This window comes from Hyperolius riggenbachi, chromosome 5 (genome assembly GCF_040937935.1).
Source record: "Hyperolius riggenbachi isolate aHypRig1 chromosome 5, aHypRig1.pri, whole genome shotgun sequence".
Taxonomy (NCBI): Eukaryota; Metazoa; Chordata; class Amphibia; order Anura; family Hyperoliidae; genus Hyperolius; species Hyperolius riggenbachi.
In genome coordinates this window covers 386,748,987-386,768,978 of record NC_090650.1, presented here as the reverse complement: position 1 = coordinate 386,768,978, position 19,992 = coordinate 386,748,987, and the positions used below count along the sequence as shown (strand labels likewise).

The 19,992-nt window shown below is 43.5% G+C and overlaps 1 protein-coding gene across 2 annotated transcripts in view; it reads right to left on the bottom strand.

Annotated features, from left to right (window-relative positions):
- Positions 1 to 19,992, bottom strand: part of MATN2 (matrilin 2) — a 165,337-nt gene that overhangs the window by 57,848 nt on the left and 87,497 nt on the right. For both annotated transcript variants that reach the window (XM_068237705.1, XM_068237704.1), the window contains exons 7-9: positions 18,975 to 19,097; positions 14,845 to 14,967; positions 683 to 805 (exon numbers count right to left, since the gene is read on the bottom strand). In XM_068237705.1, coding sequence (XP_068093806.1) covers positions 683 to 805; positions 14,845 to 14,967; positions 18,975 to 19,097 — 369 coding nt within the window. The remainder of the gene's footprint in view (positions 1 to 682; positions 806 to 14,844; positions 14,968 to 18,974; positions 19,098 to 19,992) is intronic.

Sequence of the window (19,992 nt, the reverse complement as noted above, 5' to 3'; positions counted from 1 at the left end):
TTATTTTTAAACGAAATATAACACAATTTTTTTTAAACGTTATTCATGATTATCTTTTAAAACCCTGCGCCCTTTTTTCCCGGCGCCCTTTTTTAACGTACGCCTTCCTTCTGCCCCCTTGATTGGCCACGGCGCGATGTCTGTCCGCCTCGCACGCACTGATCAGGGAAACTCAGCTCCTGGTCTGCACTGTGCATTGCTTCACTTGGGCGCTGCCATAGACCATAATGTTAATTAAGACTTTAGCGGCACAGGAGAATTGCTTTCGAAATCACTGTAATTCGGGTGCCACCAATAGTCGGACCCCGAATTACGCGTCCCTCCGAGAATAGTATTTACCTCTGGATTCAGAAGGAGCAGGGTGAGCTGTTTTTTGGATCACCCTGCACTCAACTGAACATGCGGCAGCATAATACGTATGCTCACACACACCCACCTGCCCTGCTCAACTGTGATTGGCCGCAGGGCTGACTGATTGCCCCGCGCAGTGTAGTGCATGCCACTGTGACCTTGTGTGTGTAATATACTGTATATTTATATTTTTACCCTATAAAGGGCCACAGTCATAAATAGCAGATAATAGTTGCTTTCCCTGTATGGAGAGTACAGATGTGACTCTCTGAAGATATTTAATCTATTAGCATCAGTATCATATGACTGTGTAAGCATGGAGGAGACTTACGACTGCAGGTCTTTTTATCCTTGTTCAGCTTAAACCCCTCGTAGCACTGGCACTGATAAGCCTCTTCTGTGTTTGAGCAGATCTGTTGACATCCGTGGTTGCTCTCTGCACAGTGGTCCACTTCTGGAAGCAGGAAACACAACACAATGAATACAACATGAAAACCGCTCTGTCATAAACACAAAATTCCTAGTCTTGTGCAGACACCATGGGGCTGCTTTACAAAAAATCGTTTCTGATGCCCAACCTTTATGTTCATGCAATCCGCACTCCTATAAAGAGAAACCGTCACCAAAAATTGAACTTCATCCCAATCAGTAGCGGATACCCCCTTTCCCATGAGAAATCTTTTCCTTTTCTCAAACAGATCATCAGGGTGCTGATATTGGCTGTATGGCTGATATTGTGGTGAAACCCCTCCCACAGTGTGATGTCCGGACCATGGTTCTGACATCACACTGTGGGAGCCTTGTTGCATTGTGAGAAATAACAGCTGTTTACAGCTGTTTCCAACTGCCATAAAAGCAAGCAGCTTCTCCTTCCACTGACATCACCTGTCAGAAGTAAAAATGTCACCATGTGATAAATGTCAGAATGTAAATCAGAGAGAGGATAGATTTTTCAATGGGCAAACACTGACTAAATCATTTATACATAATTATTGTAAAAATTTGCACTTTTTTATTACATTATACTCACTGGAGTTCCTCTTTAAATGTACATCTTCCAATGACATTGTATTTTTTTCCTGGTTAAACTGGATGTACTGATGCCTTTTTTATTAACCAAACTATGTAACTCTGTGACTCCAGATAAAAGGAAGACTGCTTATCCCTTTAGCCGCACCCTGAAAAGCATGATTAGTGAAATGCATAGCTGAGTATGATGTTCAACCAGTGTGCCCTCTAAAGCTGACTCATGTATTTGACAACCCTCATCAGGACTTAACCTCGGGAGACCCGGCAAGTTTTCAAACATTTTATTTAAACATTAAAATCACCCACAAAGTCGCTGCAAAATTTCTTTTGAAAAACGAGTCAAAAGCAAATTTACAGCGCTCCTATCTTTTCCATTGGAGCACAATCGCTCCAAAAATGCTGCAGGACTTGCGATTGTGATTTGGCTAAAACCCAATTGCTCCTGTGGGTCACCACCTTTGACTTTCATCAGCGTATCGCTTTTTAGGCTCCTTGGTGATTCATCTGCAATAATGTGCGAGGATATCTTGTGGCCAAATAGTAAAATTACACATAAGTACATTTTATTCAATAAAAACAATTAATGAGTTACCATAGGGACTAAACTTTTTTAAGAAGCATGTCAAGAGGGTACATTACTGTTATTTTTTTATTTATGGGCTTCTAATTAGTGATGGATGCAAAACTGAAAAAATGCACCTTTATTTCCAAATAAAATATTGGCGCCATACTTTGTACTAGGGAAATGTTTTAAACATTGCAATAACTGGGACAAATGGGCAAATAAAATGTGTGGGTTTTATCCACAGTAGAATGTTTTATTTTAAAACTATAATGGCTGAAAACTGAGAAATAATTATTTTTTTCCCATTTTTTTTATTCCAATTAAAATGCATATATAATAAAATCATTCTTAGCATAATGTACCTCCCAAAAAAAAGTCTAATTGGTGGTGAAAAAAACAAGATATAGATCATTTTGTTGTGATATGTAGTGATTAAGTTATGGGCAAAAGAAAGGGAGGAGCACTGACAGGTGAAAATTACTCTGGTCCTAAAGGGGTAAAAACCCCTCAATGGTCAAATGGTTAAAAGGTAAAATGGAAGTTTTTTTTAAGAATGAGACATGTTGTTGGCAGGCATTTTTAATGTGCTATTAAGATGCCCTGGGTGCTAAAAATGGTGCACGGTTCACTTTAAGTGCTTTTATAGTGTCCCCTATGATAGACTGCTTTATCACAATGGCCAAGTCGCAGGCAAATAGAATTCTTTTAGACAAACTTTAGTAGTAATGACATGCGCCCTATGGAAAATGTGAAGTGTAATTTTTGACTGTAAGTCTGCTTAAAAGCTTTTAGTGAAGAAACATTTAAGAGAATAGATATCCTTTAGGATTTAGCATTAAGTATCCATCTTAGGTCTTTAAAATGAATAGTCGGTCAGGGTGAAAAGATAAAACGGTACTTTCGTATTCTCCCTAAACGATGCTTTAATAATTCATGCATGAGCTCATCCTACTTTATAGCATAAAGTTATAACAATCTCCATACTCCATTAATGAATAGTGACTTTCAAATGCCGCGTAAAATAAAGCGATGAATGTTGAGTAAGCCCGGCCTTTCTAAGTGATTAGATCCCAAGACAGCAGCGGCTGAATTACAATGATTACGAGCCTGGAGGAGGTCAGTGCAGCGATTTGTGAGATCGCCCGCGGGAGACGGCGCAGAGAGGCTGTCAGACAGGACTCCTCGCGCTGTGTCCGCCCGGGCGAGAGTTTCCCTAGAAAGAATACTTTGCTTACAAGAGGAACAGACTTCCCAGCAAGCTCATGGTGAACCAGAATTCCTAGGAGTGTGTAAAGGCCAGAACCCACCTGGCGATTTTTTCCAACAATTTTCTGGACAACCAGCGATTTACTGAGCGACGAGCGGTTGTTTCCCCAATCTTGCAACATGGGTACAGGCACGAGATCAGGCGAACATCGTTTAGCATAAACAAACCGAATGGGAGTACAGGTAATATTTGTTCACAAACTATGTCCCAACAAAGGACCTAACCTATATGTACAAAATAAGTGACATGAGGAGTCACTGGTCAATCAGCTGGATTGTAGTCTTGTAAACCAGTGATCAACAGGTCTCCAAATAACATATATACAAGTATGGGGAGAGACTTGACACAAGTATCATAACTGTCAGTCTCACTTTGGTACTGATACACATATATATGCAAGAAAGAAATAAAAGTACGTTGCTGTAAGGTGCGAGGTCTTTGCTGAATCCCCCCAGTGCTGGCAATCAGTCAGAGGATACTGGGGTGTAGCTAGTCCCACCAGGGCAGAGTACTGTTAAAAGTGATTGCAAAAGGACATGGCAAAATAGGAGTATGGTAACATAACTGTGGTGGAGGCTAAGTGTGAGACTGCCATCAATCACAGAGAGACCTGTATGCTCCTACACAGTAGTATTATTATAGCCATGAAACAAATGCCTTCACAGAAGGTATAGAGCTGGGGTAGAAATGGGTGATATATACAATTTACAGTGCTAGTGTCATTCGACTAGGACTAGTTTCACTCTATAAAACAAGAGCTTCATCAGGAAATAGAACACACAGTGTACAAATCATAAAAAAGTATCCCCCCACCACAAGAAATCCCACAGCAATATAGCCCAAGACAGAGCTCATCGTTTAGCATCGCACTGCAATAACGGCCATCATGCGCAAAGTACCGTGATTGCTGGAAGTTTCGTTCGCCCCCGTTGTGTGCCGAAGCACATACCCGCTGGCAGGAAGATGGATTGGGGAGTGCTCATCGTCATGGGACGTCGCTGTGATCCATTTTCCTTTGTTGCAAGGTGAGCATTCAGTTTAACAGGTTGAATGGGATCAAAAAGCCCCTTTACTGAAATGCTATGTAAAACAGAATTGTGCCTTCTTAAAACAGAAGGTATTTACAATTATTCAGGTTGGAGCGAGCAAATGAGGTCTCCCACAATGCATCACTGCTGAATATGCTGTCTCTTTGCTATCCCTGAAAGCTAGCTACACCTCCAGAAGCGCTGAAATGTAATATGTCATCTTGTTAATATTACAGAGCCAAATTAATGAAACATCCATACAGACTGTTTTGGACTGGTTGACCCTCATCAGTGCATGGCATGGATTAATGTGGCTCTATGCAGTAGGAATTGAAACACCCAGAGTTACAGACTACCCAGCAAGCTCATTGTGAACCAGAATTCCTAGGTGTGTGTAAGGGGCTGAAAAAGATAAAATAAACTCCTAAAAAGCTATGTAAATTGTGCATAGCTAATTTGCCTAGGATAAACATCACTGGTAGGACAGGACTATATTTAATAAAAAGCAGTATATAGATATAGGAAGAGTTTCTCTAAACAAACACAGAACATAGAGAAGTGATTTTTATAAACAACTATATGTGGGATAAAGACTTTTCATTGTGTGCTGTGCAAGAGTTTGGGTCCGATTTATGAGTTTTCTAAGCAACCCTGATATAACCGCAGCTCCCAGCCATGCTGTATTCTATGCTGGGTGGACTTGTTATTTTTACACAGATGACATTACATTGTGACAAAATCAAATGGCATAATTGTATTAGCAATAAAGAGTGGGGAAACATGTATGAATGTTATACCAGACTTTAACTCCACTTTTTTATTTGAGGTATATTCACTATAAAGTTTGTAAGCACGTAAAATCTCTGACATGCAGGGGATTGATTTACTAAGGCTAGGGAACCCTGATGAACATGAGTGATCCACAAATCCAGACTGTATTTTAATTGGCTCAGGACCGCAGAAGTGAGAATCTATGCCGCAACTGCAGCTCTCTAGCTCTGATGCAGTGTAGATTCTAGCCATGGTTTTCCGCAGTCCCGAGTTGATTGCTGCAGAAGCAGACTCCTCCTATGGTTAAAGAGCCAATTTCATTGGCTCCTTACCAGGTGATCACTGTGAGCCAATCACTGTGATTACAAACCGGCACAATGATAAAAGGCTTTAGGTCCTTAAGGGGCCAGAGCCTGCGGCTACTAAATTGGTTAAATAAATTGTCTACTATCTGGTGGCAGAAGTTTGCAGCTCTATCGGGTCATATAAGGACCCAGTGCGGCTACTGAACGGTTATTACATTAGCGGCTGTGTAACCATGGTTTCATGCACACAGTTTCTGTCAGAACGTTAAGCTATCCTTAATTTATAGTAGATAAGTACTGGAAAAAATCTGGAGGATTTAAAAAACACAGCTTTAAAATGAGTTTCAGGGAAGGTATGTGTTGGCATAACCAGCGAAAACCACAAACAGTATCCGCCAAAAACTTTACTAAAGCACTCAAAGACGTAATTTCATGGGTACCCCCTTAAATCATTTTGTGCCTAAAAGGTAGCAGTGTAAGGCAATGAGCCCAACTTGGCTCCACATTGCTAATAGCTCTAGCTAGTGATAGTTTCAGTGTAAGCTTGAGGGTGCGTTTCCACTAACGCGAATTCGCATGCGTTCCCCGCATGCAAATTCGCATAACCAATAAAAGTGAATGAGCCTGTGTCCACTTGTCAGGAAAACGGAGCGTTTTCTTGTGCAGGAAAAATCTGCTCAGCAGAGTCATCCGAATTCGGACACCGCACACACGCATGCGATTCGCATACAATGTATTTAATAGGGAATTTGCATGGTGTTTTTTCATGCGAATTTTCATGCGAATTCGCATACGATTTCGCATGGAATCAATGAAAAAGCACACAGGCACTGACATGGTTAAATTCGCACACAGCGTCATCCATGGGAAATCGTATGCGAATTTGCGGTAAAATTCGTATACAACCGCATGCGAATTCGTCCGCGGAGAATCCGCGGCGATTTCCCACCGCATTAGTGGAAACGCACCCTAAAGGACAACTGAAGAGAGAAGAATATGGGGGCTGCCATATTTATTTCCTTTTAAACCATACCAGTTGCCTGGCTGTCCTGCTGATTTCTGTGATTGCAGTAGTGTCTGAAAAACATCAGAAACAAATATGCAGCTAATCTTGTCAGATCTGACAATAATGTCAGAAACACCCGATCTGAATATGCTTGTTCGGGGTCTACGGATAAAAGTATTAGAGACAGAGGATCAGCAGGGTTGCCAGGCAACTGGTATTGTTTAAAAGGAAATAAATATGGCCGCCTCCATATCCCTCTCATTACAGTTGTCCTTTAATGTTAGGAATCATTACAAAAGGTTTGATTAGGTTTTAACTGGGATTATAGGGCAGAGAAGTGAAAAGTCAATGTAACTATCAGGATAACAATAGGGAAACAGTAGGTATTGCCATCTGAATGGTAAAAACAGACAGTGCCCAATAGTGTCAACACTGAAGCAAGGGACTTTTTAGGGGAAGTTATAATAAATAGTCTATATAAACATAACCACACACCTTAAATAAGATTGAGGCTGGTTTTCACACCTGGCCAGAGCTTTGCGATGCGATGCCCCATCGCATTGCAAAGAACGTAATTCATAAGACCCTGTGGCAGAGTGCGCTGACAGGGCCATATGCATAACCCTCCCCTTCCTGCTGGACAGGAAGTATGTCACTGGGATTCCCGGGTTTCCCCGTCGTATTGTCATCATTCAGAGCATTGCACATGCGGCACCACACCACTGCCGTCAACATATTGAAAATCCCTGCGTCGCCCATTGACTTACATTACTCGCATCGCCACAGAAGTCACATGGTAATGCGCTGTTGACTTTGTGGTGGGTCGGCAGCCAATTGGCCACTTCCAATGCAACACGACAAGTGTGACAGGCTTCGTTGTCTTGCATTGTCATTGTGTTATGCTGCAGTAAAAAACGGTCCCACAGTCCCACAAAACTTAACATTATTTCACACATATAAATTCAGTACAAGCATATGTACCATTCTGATTGATAAACAATATCACTTGTTACATTCAAAAAGCCAAATCGGGTTAAAGAGAGTCTGAAGCCATATAAATTACCTCTTTTTATTGCCCAGTTATGTTAAGCATTAAGATCAAAGCTGATTCACTGCATTCCTGCAGCAGAACGAAGTATTTATCCCTCCGAAATCCCCGGGGCAAAATTCTGCGATCACTTCCTGGAAGAGGCGGAGCTTTGTGCATTAGCTCTGTCTCTGCTCCAGTCAATCACCGCCTCTTTCAGTCTTCTTTCACTGAGAGGGGCGGGAAGAGGCGGAAATCGGCGGAGATTGACTGGACTGGAGGTAGAGCTACAGCGCAAAGCTCTGCCTCCCCCGAGCAGCGAGGTCCACGACCTGGAAAGTCATGGAATTTTGCCCCGGGATTTTGGGGGTATAAATCCCTTGTTCTGCCGTGGGGATGCAGCGAATCAGCTTTGATCTTAATGCTTCACATCACTGGGCAATATAAATGAGTAATTTATATGGCTTCAGACTCACTTTAAGGGGCAGCAAGTAACTCGTCACTCCCCCACCCACCAAGCTACAGCAATACAATAGGTAAAAAGCGCCACAAAACTTCAACAGGTCTCTACCTACTCCTAGTCCAACACTTTGCTCCAAAGGGAATGACTGTGCCAGATTTTATTCAGCATCATCTCCCATAGTGGCTGCCATGTTTTTTCCTATGTCGGACTGCATCAGACATTGGATCTATACTGGAAAGTTCCAGAATTGGAAAGGGTTAAAGCGCTCCTGAAGTGTGCTAAATAATAAAAGTAAATCAAAATTTAAATTTACTTTACATGCTCATCACTGTTTTTTGTTCAAAAACCGTTAACATTCTCAAATCATGCCGCTGCGCTCCCTCCCGCTCGTTCATTCACGCTGCTCCCGTTGCCGATCGTTAGATTAATGAATGGGAACTTTGTTCCCATTCATTTAAGTGAACCTCCGGACTAAAAATCTACTCAGCAGCACTGAAAAGGCTTGGTGTTTCTTTAACAGTCTCACAGCATCAGAACTTTGTTTTTCTTACCAAAGCATCATTTTTAGTTGCATTTTAGCTAAGCTCCACCCATCAAAGAAAACTGCCCGGGCTTTTTCCCTGATGCTGTGAAAAGCATGATGGGATTTCCTATGTTGTTATTCACGTTGCCTAGCAACTGGGAGGGGTGATCAGCACACAGGACAGTTGGAACAACTGTGTCTCATGCTCCGTCACCTCCTTTCAACCAAAAAGATGGCTGCTCTCATCAAATCAAACATTTGCCTGTTCTTTTAAAACAGGGTACGTAAGAGATTATATTACCTATCTAGTTATGTTCATAAAAATAATGTAACTTAATGACAGTATGTTTCTTAAGGCTGAAGTTCCTCTTTAATCTCCCCTGTAGGCCCCATTGATCTCCGGCATTAATGAGATGCCTGCGTCACTTCTGAAGTAACACAGCCATGCACTTCTTCCTATTTAGCGTACTTATTGTATGCAATAGGAAAAAGTGCGCGAGGACATCTTGTGGCCAAATAGTAAAATTACACCTACAGAAATTAGCGAATTTTTTTTTAATATGTATGTCAAGAGGGTATATGATTTTTAAATTATGTGTTTGAAATTAGTGATGGATGTAAAACTGAAAAAATGCACCTTTATTTCCACATAAAATATTGTCACTATACTTTGCACTAGGTATATAATTTGAATGTTGCAATAACTGGGACAAATGGGCAAATAAAATGTGTGGCTTTTATCCATAGTTTTACATTTTTTTTTAAAACTATAATACTTAAAAGTGAGAAATAATTACTTTTTCCATTTGTTTTTTATTATTCCATTAAAAATGCATTTAGAGTAAAATATTACTTAGCATAATGTACCACCCAAAGAAAGCGTAACTGGTGACAAAAAAAAAGGTATATATCATTTTGTAGTGATAAGTAGTGATAAAGTTATTGGGGAATAAAAGGGAGAAAACAAACCACGGGCTGAAGTGGCTAAGGTTAACTTTAACTACAGTACAAAGAGCCATACTGTACTTTTGTGAGTTTACCCTGATGTCTGCTATGCTTACTAATGCACTGCAGTGGATGCGGCGTACAACGCACGACCACCTGCATTGTGGAGTAAACAAATAGCCTAGATCAAATACTATTTTTTTTTTATAATACACAACGCTCTGTTTTAGAACTTTCCTTTTAAAGGCATTCCAACAGAACAATAGAACCTTGTCTGATCTTCCACATAAAAAGCACCAGGCTTCAACTCTCTGAGGGAGCTGATTGGAAAACTCATCGCAAGACAATTAACTGGCCATGAAAAGTCCGCTATGAATCAAACTTGCTGTTCCACCCTGAAGTTCACACATCACACGTAGCTGTGAATTCATAGAGAGGCCCTGTCCTTCACCAAAACGGAATCTGCAGAGGCCCTGTCCTTCACCACAACCGAGTCTGACAACTGTCTGTAAAGGAAGCTGCAGCAAAACGCTGATTACAGCCCCCACTGATTGCCTGGCCCAACAGCTGCTGCTGCCCTGGCTCTCATAAGCAGATGCCTAAGGTGACATAATCAGCTACATAAAGTGTGATAGTTTCACTGTCCCTTTGGGCTCTATAACTGTGTGCAGCATATGAAACACAAAAAGTTTTCTCATAACTTTTATTAAAGAAATAATTACACAGCAGCACAATGAAGCACCAGCTCCAGGCATAGATCTAAATAGCATCTGATAAGCTTACGTGTGTGCCCAAGCCCAAATGTTACCTCTTTTGTGTGAAACTGCATTTAAAATGTGTTTCGAAAATATGCTTATATGACCTCAAGCACCCCAACTGAAGATGTGAAGAATTAGTTGTGATTCTGCATGGCTCAGCATCATCATGATTTGAGACTGCAAGGAGGCGGGGCCTGCCCTGGACTAAGCTCTTGGAGAACACTGCAGTCTGATACTCTGCAGGTCTGTGGTGTAGGAAGTAGATGATGCACAGTCTCCTGATCAGGTACATTAAAAACAGTTTACTGGCAGTTAAACAAGTTTTGCTGCAGAGTCCTCATACAGGACTAGAAAAAAAATGAGTGCCTGGAGGACAGGTGGGTTTAAAGTAAACAGGCTCTTTGGTCGAAAGTAGGTACATTTGACCTGGGTCTCATTCATTGTGGCTCTGAAGCCATGTTCAGCTATGCAGTCTGTTTTTGAATTATACTTTTGTTGTCTCTCCCCATCATTGTTTAATTATTGGGTTCCATAATAACTGGTTTCCATAATAAAAACGCTCTCCTAAGTCCAGCCTTGAACATTAACCCCTTAAGGCTTAAAGGAAGCATTTGAGGTAGAAGAAAAAAATGAGAGCTACTTACCCGGGGCTTCCTCCAGCCAGCCCCATGTCCCTCACCGCTGCTCCGGTGTCTCGGGATCCACTACGTTTCAGATGCCGACCTCCAGCATCCACTGCGCGAGCACCGCTGTCAATCACTCTCACGTTGTCTGGAGTGTTCTTTGTGCTCCAGGGAGCCCCCAAGTATAGGAAGCCATAGATACCCCCAGTATTATGTTACACTTAGTACAGGAAGACACATTATAAGTTACTAGAGGTACCTGCAGTATGGGTAGCCAGAGGGGCCCCCTGTAGAGGTAGACTGATTAGCCCCCCCCTCCCCCCCCCAAAAAAAAAATATAGAAAGCCAGATCATCACCCCTCCACTCAAAAAGTATAGGTAGCCAGATCCCCTCTTGTGACAAGAGAGGGCGCTGTAGTCAGTGGCATAACTACAATTCACTTTGATGAGCCCCAAATGTTCACATTCCTTCTCTTTCCGCCTCTTAGTGTCCTTCACAGCCTTGTGGTCCATCTCACAAGGGTCATAAAACAAGTGTGGCCATCATGATCTTTACACCCAAAACCAGTGTAGCCACAAACACACCTGATCTGAAGTATAGTCCCCTGTATTGGAGGAAGGGAAGGTTAGTAGAAAAGGCCCCCCAAAGCTCTGGGCCCTCTGCAACCACAGACGCTGCTCCCTTCTAGTTACGCCCCTGGCTGTAGTCATAGAGATTCTGACACTAGCAGTAAGGAAGATATAGTCGGTGGAGCCCGGGGAGGTATGTAACATATGTCCAACACTCCGCCCGCTTACTCTGCAATGAATGGGGCCCATTGCGGGTCTCTCAGTAAGGCCGAAACCACCAGCCCGCCCCCCTTAGCTGTAGGTCCCATAGCAGTCGCTATGGTTGTTATAGTGATCCCTATGCTTATGCCCACAGCCCTCCTTTGCTAAAATGGGAGGTATAATGTTTAGTGTGGACAGGCCTCGCTGTACAGTGGAAGACAAAAGAACCCTATAGTGGTACAATGTCTGAATCCTCCGGCACAATAAAGTTTCCTCCGACACAAGACATTGCTAAATACAATAAAACTTGAATTTGACTGCCTTGAGACAAGTTAGCGCTGCCAGCTGCTAAACGTTGTACAAAACGTGCATTGGCTGACTGACAACACTCTTAACACATGTTTATATCTATTCCTCATCGAGCGGAGCTGTGCCTGAGTGGATGACAGTAAATGAATCATGTATTGTTAAACACTAAAGAGGCTGCAGGTATAATTTCAGGCTGCGTTCCCTTGGAAACACCGTTACTAGTCAAAATCTGGGCTGCACATCTGTTTATGTGTATTCGAAAAAAAAAAAAAGCCTAAGCATCTGTTTATTCCAGAATTACTCCTTTCAGTGTTGGCTTACAACAGCGTCTGGTCTCATGAAATTGACTGAAGATTAAAGAACCGACTGGGTTACGACACAAGGAGGATTTTAATAAATTCATGGGAGATGAGATATTGAAGTCAGGCAGTCACTGTGAGTTAGCAAACAGGATGCAAAAACCCCCAAAAGAACTGCTTATAATAAAACAACCCAAGTAATACAAATGCTGATACATAGTTATATTGGGGGGAGCAGTATTGTGTAATGGGCTCTACTCATGCCTTCCACTCCCCCCATTCTCCTGCATCACTCTCTGTTCCTCTGTAGCCACCCTCTGAAGCTACTTTCTGGTCGGGAAGGTCAGTGAAGACTGCGGGAGGCGCTGGGAGCACTCTGCGCATGCGCACCACGTCACAACTACATAGCGTGCTTACACAGAGCGCTCCCGGCCGTCGGCACTCAATCAAGGACACGCATCGCTGGACAGAGCCTGCGCAGTCTTCGGAGGGTTGGTACAGAGTAACAAAGGGCACTGGAGAAGAATGGGGGAGAGGGGGGCATGACGAGAGCCCACTACACATGCCTGCTACCCCATTTAAAAAATTTCTTTTGGGCTAAGGTATCCTTTAAAAAGAACCCGAACTCTTGAAAAAAAAAAAAAAGACTGTAGTTTTTGAGACACAGGCATTCTGTAACCTGTTGTTCTTATCTACCGTGCTTGAATAAACTACCTCTGCATTGGAGTGCCGGAGTCCGTTATCCTTTATTTCAGATTGTAGTTTTTGAGAAAGTCGATTTAAAAAAAGAAAATCAAAGAAAAATGTTTATTAAACTGGTAAAATGACAATTTGCTGTGGTACACGGAGGGCACAGGTGTGTGTGTGTGTGGGGGGGGGGGGGGGGGGGGCAGGGACGGATCTAGGGGGAGGCAGGCGGGTCTCTTGCCCCAGGCGCAGTTTGTTGAATTCTTAAAAAGGCGGCAAAATTTGGATGGGGAAATAAACGCTTGGCAGCATTGATAGGCGGGCGCGTGAGAGTGACGCGTCGGCACGTCTGGCTTATGTGTCGTCTGTCAACACCAAACGCAGCCGTACAAGTGTCGAGTTACTGATTGTCGTGTGGCTGTGATCTGCATTGATTGTTTGCATCTTTATTACTACCATTTTGGCGGTTTGTTTCATTTAGAGGATTTTATTTCTCAGTTTAACAAGTAGCAATGTCTAAAAAGTTATCAGGATTAGGGATGCTCATTCGGATTCCGCGGAAATACAATTTCCGAAATTCCGATCGGAAATTGCATTTCCGCATTGGAATGCGGAAATCGGTAATGCAAGTGCCGTAGGCGGATTTCCGCCGGAAATCGCGGAAATTTCCGCCGGAAATTGAGGAAATTCCACCCGATTTTAACATCGATTTTCTCAAAAACTATAAGGTCTTCTTGAAAACTTTTATTTGCATCTTGTTCACAAGATTCGGTTTAATAAACCCTGAAAATTTAGTGTTTCTAGGCCTTAAGGGGGCTTTGCTATTAACCGCTAAAGTCGGCGGATTTTTACTGTAATGTAAAATGCAGAAAATCTGCATCTGCCTATTTTCTGCATTTTACATTACAGTAAAAATCCGCCGACTTTAGCAGTTAATAGCAAAGCCCCCGTAAGTCCTAGAAACACCAAATTTGCAGAGTTTATTAAACATAATCTTCTGAACAAGATGCAAAAAAAGTTTTCAGAAAGACCTTACAGTTTTTGAGAAAATCGATGTTAAAGTCGGGCGGAATTTCCGCGATTTCCGGCGAAAATTCCGCCTTGGAAAGCGGAAATTGGTAGCGGAAAGCGGAATCGGTACATGACAGAATGCGGATTTACCGCGGAATTGGAAATTGGCATTCCGACCATCCCTAATCAGGATGGGACTACAAAAAGAGAAAAATATTTTAATTGAAAAAAACAACCTATTTCTAGGATTACATGCGAGGATTGAGTTTTCGAATTATGTATAAACAGTAGGGATAAGAGCATAGGCGCCCAAACCTGACCTTGCCCCAGGCGCAACTTGGTCTAGATCTGACCCGGGGGGGGGGGGGGGGACTAGAAGTGGCACAGAGGGGGACACTGGAAGCACAGGGGAACAGAGGTGACACAGAGGGGCATAGAGGAGGTACAGGGGACAGTGATGGTACAATGTTTCGATATATGGACAGATTAAGGTTCACAGAGTACCACCTATACATATATCCTGTGTGTATGTAAATACATATTGTCATCTAGCACTGCAATATGTGTAGGATCTGTACTGCTGGCCACTTTACAGCTAGATGATGTCATTGCTGCTCTCCATACATAGGAATGTGTTTCAGCAATGCTACAGCTAGCCTATAAAGCTTCCCATTGGCTGGAGATGACCAGTGTGTGCAGCTGATGAGGGCCGGCAGGTGGTCGTGGAAACGGGACAGGATTTTCCTGGCTCGCTCTGCATAATGTAAACTTTTGCTAACTTCACTCTGGGAGACATTTTCCTGTTATTCCCATAAGTTTTTGTAAATTGATTCCGATGACAAAATGTAAAGAACAGGGTTGAAATCATTGAGCATAAGAGAAATAAGATGTACATGTGGGAGTAGAGGAGGCTGCTAATGTAGCGTTATATAGGCCCCGCCCCAGTGGTGATGTACTATACGGAGACAGCTGCTGGGTATCAGCAGCCCAGTGTTTATACATATGGGCTGGATGATTCCCTCCCTGCCCTGTATTGCAGCACTCATCACTATGCTTGGCCCGTTTTCTCATTCTTTGAGAGACATGATCTTCCCGTGACAACTTACTTCTGCACGTTTTCCCGTTGCGGTTCAGAGTGTAGCCTTTCCGACACTGACATACGAATGAACTGTCCGTGCTCACACACTCGTGTTCACATCCGTGGCTGCCCCGTGCGCAGTAATCAATCTCTAGGAGTAGAGTGAAGAAAAAAGTGCCATCAGTATCAAAGGGTTCAAGTCAACAACAACAAAAAAATCAGTTTCATTTACCTGGGGGTTCTTGCAGCCCTTGGAGTTATCCTGCGCCCACGACGTCTATCCACGCCCCTCCATCGAGCAGCTGTGACCCCAAAGCTGATCGGTTGACACCAGTCAGCGGCAACTGCGCATGCTTGGCCTCGAACCATACGCGCCATGATCGCAGCAGCTTAGCGGTAATTGCCACTGCTGGCCGGAGTGACTCGGAAGGACAGCGCGGCTACAGGATGACTCCAGGGGGCTGCAAAAAACTCCAGGTAAACTAAACTGATTTTTTTTTTAAACTTTAGATTTCCTTTAAGAACTAAAGAGAACTAAAGAACTAAAGGATTCCTGGCTCTGCCCCACCAAGTCCACAAAAACTTCTGTCCATAAACGTTTATGAGCAAAAAAAAAAAACAGTGAAATTTAAAATACCGTATATACTGTACATACAAATAGTACATTTCTCGAACAGTAAAATGCACTATACATTACTTTTTTTATGTTGTTGTCACTTAAAGAGACTTTGAAGCATTAAAATATGTCTTTTTATGTCAGAATCTTCTTCAGTAGTATCAGTTAAGATGATTCGCCACATCCCTGCGGCCATACGAGGTCTTTATCCCCCCAAATCCCAGGGCAAAGTCCTACAACTTTCAAAGTCGCAGATTTTGCTGCCCGGGGAGGCAGAGCTTTGTGCTGTAGCTCTGCCTCTAATCCAATCAATCACCACTTATCGCCACCTCTCCACCTCCCCTCTCAGTGAAAAAAGACTGAGAGGGGCGGGAGAGGCGGCAATCAGCGGTGATTGAATGGACTGGAGGCAGAGCTACAGCACAAAGCTCTGCCTCCTCCAGGAAGTGACGGGGGATTCTGCCCGGGGGATTTCGGGGGAGATAAAGACGCCAGACGGCCGCGGGGATGCGGCAAATCATCTTGGCTGATACTACTGAAGAGGATTCTGACATAAAAAGACGTATTTGTTTAAACGTTTCAGACTCTCTAAGTAGGCAGTGAAAAGCTGACAGATCTGACAGGTTTTGTCCCAGTCATCCTCCCTCATGGGAGATTCTCAGTATTGCCTTTATTCTTTACAAAAAGCATTCTCTGGAAAGGGTCTATACAAAGATGCTAAGGTGGCCACTAATGATCCAATCTTTTTCATCCAATCTTACCATTTCTTTGTAAGGACTGCCTAAATTATCCATTCAATATATTCACTCAATTTACCCTTATACTATATAGATTTGGTAAAATTAGATGAAAACATTTTGGGTCATTAGTGGCCCCCTTTACCCAGCTTCCCTACATGTTTGCACACTGCTTTGGCAGCCGGACTGAGCAACTGTAGATTAGGGGGCGCATTTGTAAATAAAGAAATAACTGATAATCCCCTTCGAAGAGATGTATAATGCTGGGAATACACGGTACGTTTGTAGCGCTTGATTGAGCCATAATATGGCTGGATTGATTATTTCCGACATGACCGATCACCCGCCGGATCGATTCCGCGCTCGATACCGCGGGCAGGGACAATGGGAAGAGATAAGAAAAACAAGCAGAAGATAAGAGAATCGCCCGCGGGGTCGAGCGAGGAATCGAACGGGTGGCATTATTGAGCGGTACAAACTTACCGTGTATTCCCGGCATTAGTCCAAAACCTGGCAGATCAGTTAGATGTTCACTACCAACAGAAAGCGACAGTGACAAAGGAAAAAAGTAATTTATAGTACATCTTAAAGAGACTCTGAAGCGAGAATAAATCTCGCTTCAGAGCTCATAAATAGCAGGGGCACGTGTGCCCCTGCTAAAACGCCGCTATCCCGCGGCTAAACGGGGGTCCCTTCACCCCCAACACACCCCCCGCAAAAGTGTGTCGTAAAAAGGTCGCAGAATTTCCCTTCCTGGAGGCAGGGCTAACGGCTGCAGCCCTGCCTCCAGTCGCGTCTGTCAGCGGCGCATCGCCGCCTCTCCCCCGCCCCTCTCAGTGAAGGAAGACTGAGAGGGGCGGGGGAGAGGCGGAGATACGCGCTGACAGACGCGCGTGGGGCAGGGCTGCGGCGGTTAGCCCTGCCCCAACCAGGAAGCACTCCCCGGGTGTATCGAGGGGGATCTGGGGGTGAAGGGACCCCCGTTAAGCCGCGCTATAGCGGCGTTTTAGCAGGGGCACACGTGCCCCTGCTATTTATGAGGTCTGAAGCGAGATTTATTCTCGCTTCAGACTCTCTTTAAGCCAGGAGAAATGCACATTTATATATAACTGTATTTCAAATGTTTTGCAAAGTTGTACTTAAAGAGGTATAATATTTCTTCTTCTCTTTCAAATAACCTTTGTTTTCAAATAACCATTTACACATTTAGCAGTTTGTAAAAAATTGCTAAAAAAAACAGGTACTATCAAAATGATGCTGAGTAATTGACAAGTGTGTAAATATCATCTAGAAGCAAAAGTTAATGGGCCCGGGGCCTTTATGCACTTAACTTTTTCTCCTGAGCTTTCTCCTAGGTGATGTTTTCACAACTTGTCAATAAAAAACATTTTAAACCAGGACCAAGCAAGAAAATACTCGAATGTTGCTAGTGCTTTTTAACCTATTTTTTGGTACTTTTTTCAACTGGACAATGCTGAAAAGTTATTTTAAATAGAAGAACAACAGAATCCCCGAGCAGCTCAGGGTGACCCAAAACCACTAGGAAAGTGTAGGGAACTGAAAGAGACCGAAGAGCCCTCCTACTAAAAAGCTAGGAGGGCTTTTCGGTCTCTTTTAGTGCCCCTATACTTTCCTAGTAGTTTTGGGTCACCCTGAGCTGCTCGGGGATTCTGTTGCACTGGTCCAAGTCCCTATCCCATAGAGCAGGCATGGGCAAACTTGGCCCTCCAGCTGTTAAGGAACTACAAGTCCCACAATGCATTGCAGGAGTCTGACAGCCACAGTCATGACTTATAAAGGCAAATGCATTGTTGGACTTGTAGTTCCGTAACAGCTGGAGGGCCGAGTTTGCCCATGCCTGCCATAGAGCCATATCAATGCCTGCCATGCACTGATGAGGGCCAAAAGCCCAAAACAGGCTGTCTGCATGTTGGGTTGAGGTGGCTCTGTAAAATGTATAAGCTATAGGCTTGCTATACACCAGCGGTTCTGGATGTAAGCCTGGCTTCAGGGACATGAAGATGTAACTCACATATTCAGTAGTGGTGCATTGTGGGTAACCACAGTTACACACTTAAAGCGGAATTATCGCAAATACCTTTAAAGAGACCCAGAGACGAACTACCTTACAGTTTTATACATACCTGGGGCTACTTCCAGCCCCATCAGCCTGGATCGCTCCCACACCGCCGTGCTCCGCTGCCTCTATCGCTAGTACCGGGTCCCGTCTTTTTGGCCAGTCGCTCCCTCCGTACTGCGCAGGCGCATGTGTACAGAGCTGGAGGGAGCCCCTGTGCATGCGGAAGACTGGTCGTGTCCGGCGGAAGTGCAGGGACCCGGTACCAGCGATAGAGGCAGCAGAGGACGGCGGCGTGGGAGCGATCCAGGCTTATGGGGCTGGAGGAAGCCCCAGATATGTATAACATCTTTTTTCATTTTTTAGATATCGTTCGTCTCTGGTTCCCTTTAAATAGAAGATGAAAAAGTACCGTATCTCCTAGGAGAAAACTCAGGAGAAAAATTGAATTGCATATGGGCCCAGGTCTCCCACAGTGAACTGGAAGAAGGCTTTGTGACATCTTAGCCTCGGCTAAATATTGCTGGAAGGGCGGAGTTACATACCAATATACAGTTGTAATATACAGTATAGATGTACGAAGTGTTTCTGATGCTGAAACCAGGATAATTAACATAAAATTGGGTACCCTGGATAATGTATTACATTCTACTATATGTTACAGGACCTCTTTCATTTGGACTGTCTGAAATCAAACTCCAACCACTATACGAATAAAGGGAACTTACTTGTGCATGTTTTCTTGTCTGTATTGAGTGAGAATCCCTGCCGACATTTGCAGTGATAGGACTCGTCAGTATTTACACACTCATGCTGGCATCCATGATTAGACAGTGCACAGTAATCAGGTCCTGCAGGGCAGAAACAGGAATACATCAATACAACACAGAGGATCAGCAGATATTTACCAGTCACATGAGGACAATGTCATTTCCAGCCATTATAACTCACCTATGTTAGCCTACAAAACTTTTATATTAGAAGAGTTTAGAAAGTTTACAGAGCCTACCAAAACTCCTGCTGCCCACTAAACAAGTCATATCTGCAGCTCTAAAACGTCTACAGATTGTATGGCCCAGGTAAACTCAGAGCTCAGCAAGGCAAACTGTAATTGCAAGCAGGCTGCCAAGGGATTATATATGTATATAGTGTATAGAAGCACCTACTTCATCGGCTAGTGTATAGAAGCACCTACTTCATCTTGGATACAGTGTATCCAAGGCTTAATTTATCTGGTCTGGGTGTTTCTTACTACTTAAATTGAACCTGAGATGGTGAGGGAGAAAAAAATATACCTACCAGGGGCTTCCATCAGTCCCCTCCAGGTTGATCGCTCCCTCGCAGTCCTCCTCTGCCACCTGGATTCTCCGCAATTGGCCCAGGAAAATTCTCTTGTTGGGGCCAGTCAATGCAGACACATTCCCACCACACACGCTTCCTATCGCCAGGAGTGCTCTGTGCCTGCGCAGTACGCCCTGGACCAGAGAACTTTCCAGGGCCAATTGCGGAGAATACAGATGGCGTTGGAGCAATCAGCCTGGAGGGGACTAGAGGAAGCCCCAGGTATTTTTTTCTCCCACCCCATGTCAGGTTTACCTTAAGATCTTTATTGGGTGGCATGTGACTACTTGATTATTTTATCTGTAGGCATGGAACTGTTTGACTCTTTTATCTGGAAGCATAATACTATTTATTTAATTTTGAGGCACATGGCTACTTAATTGTAATATAATATAGGTATTTCCC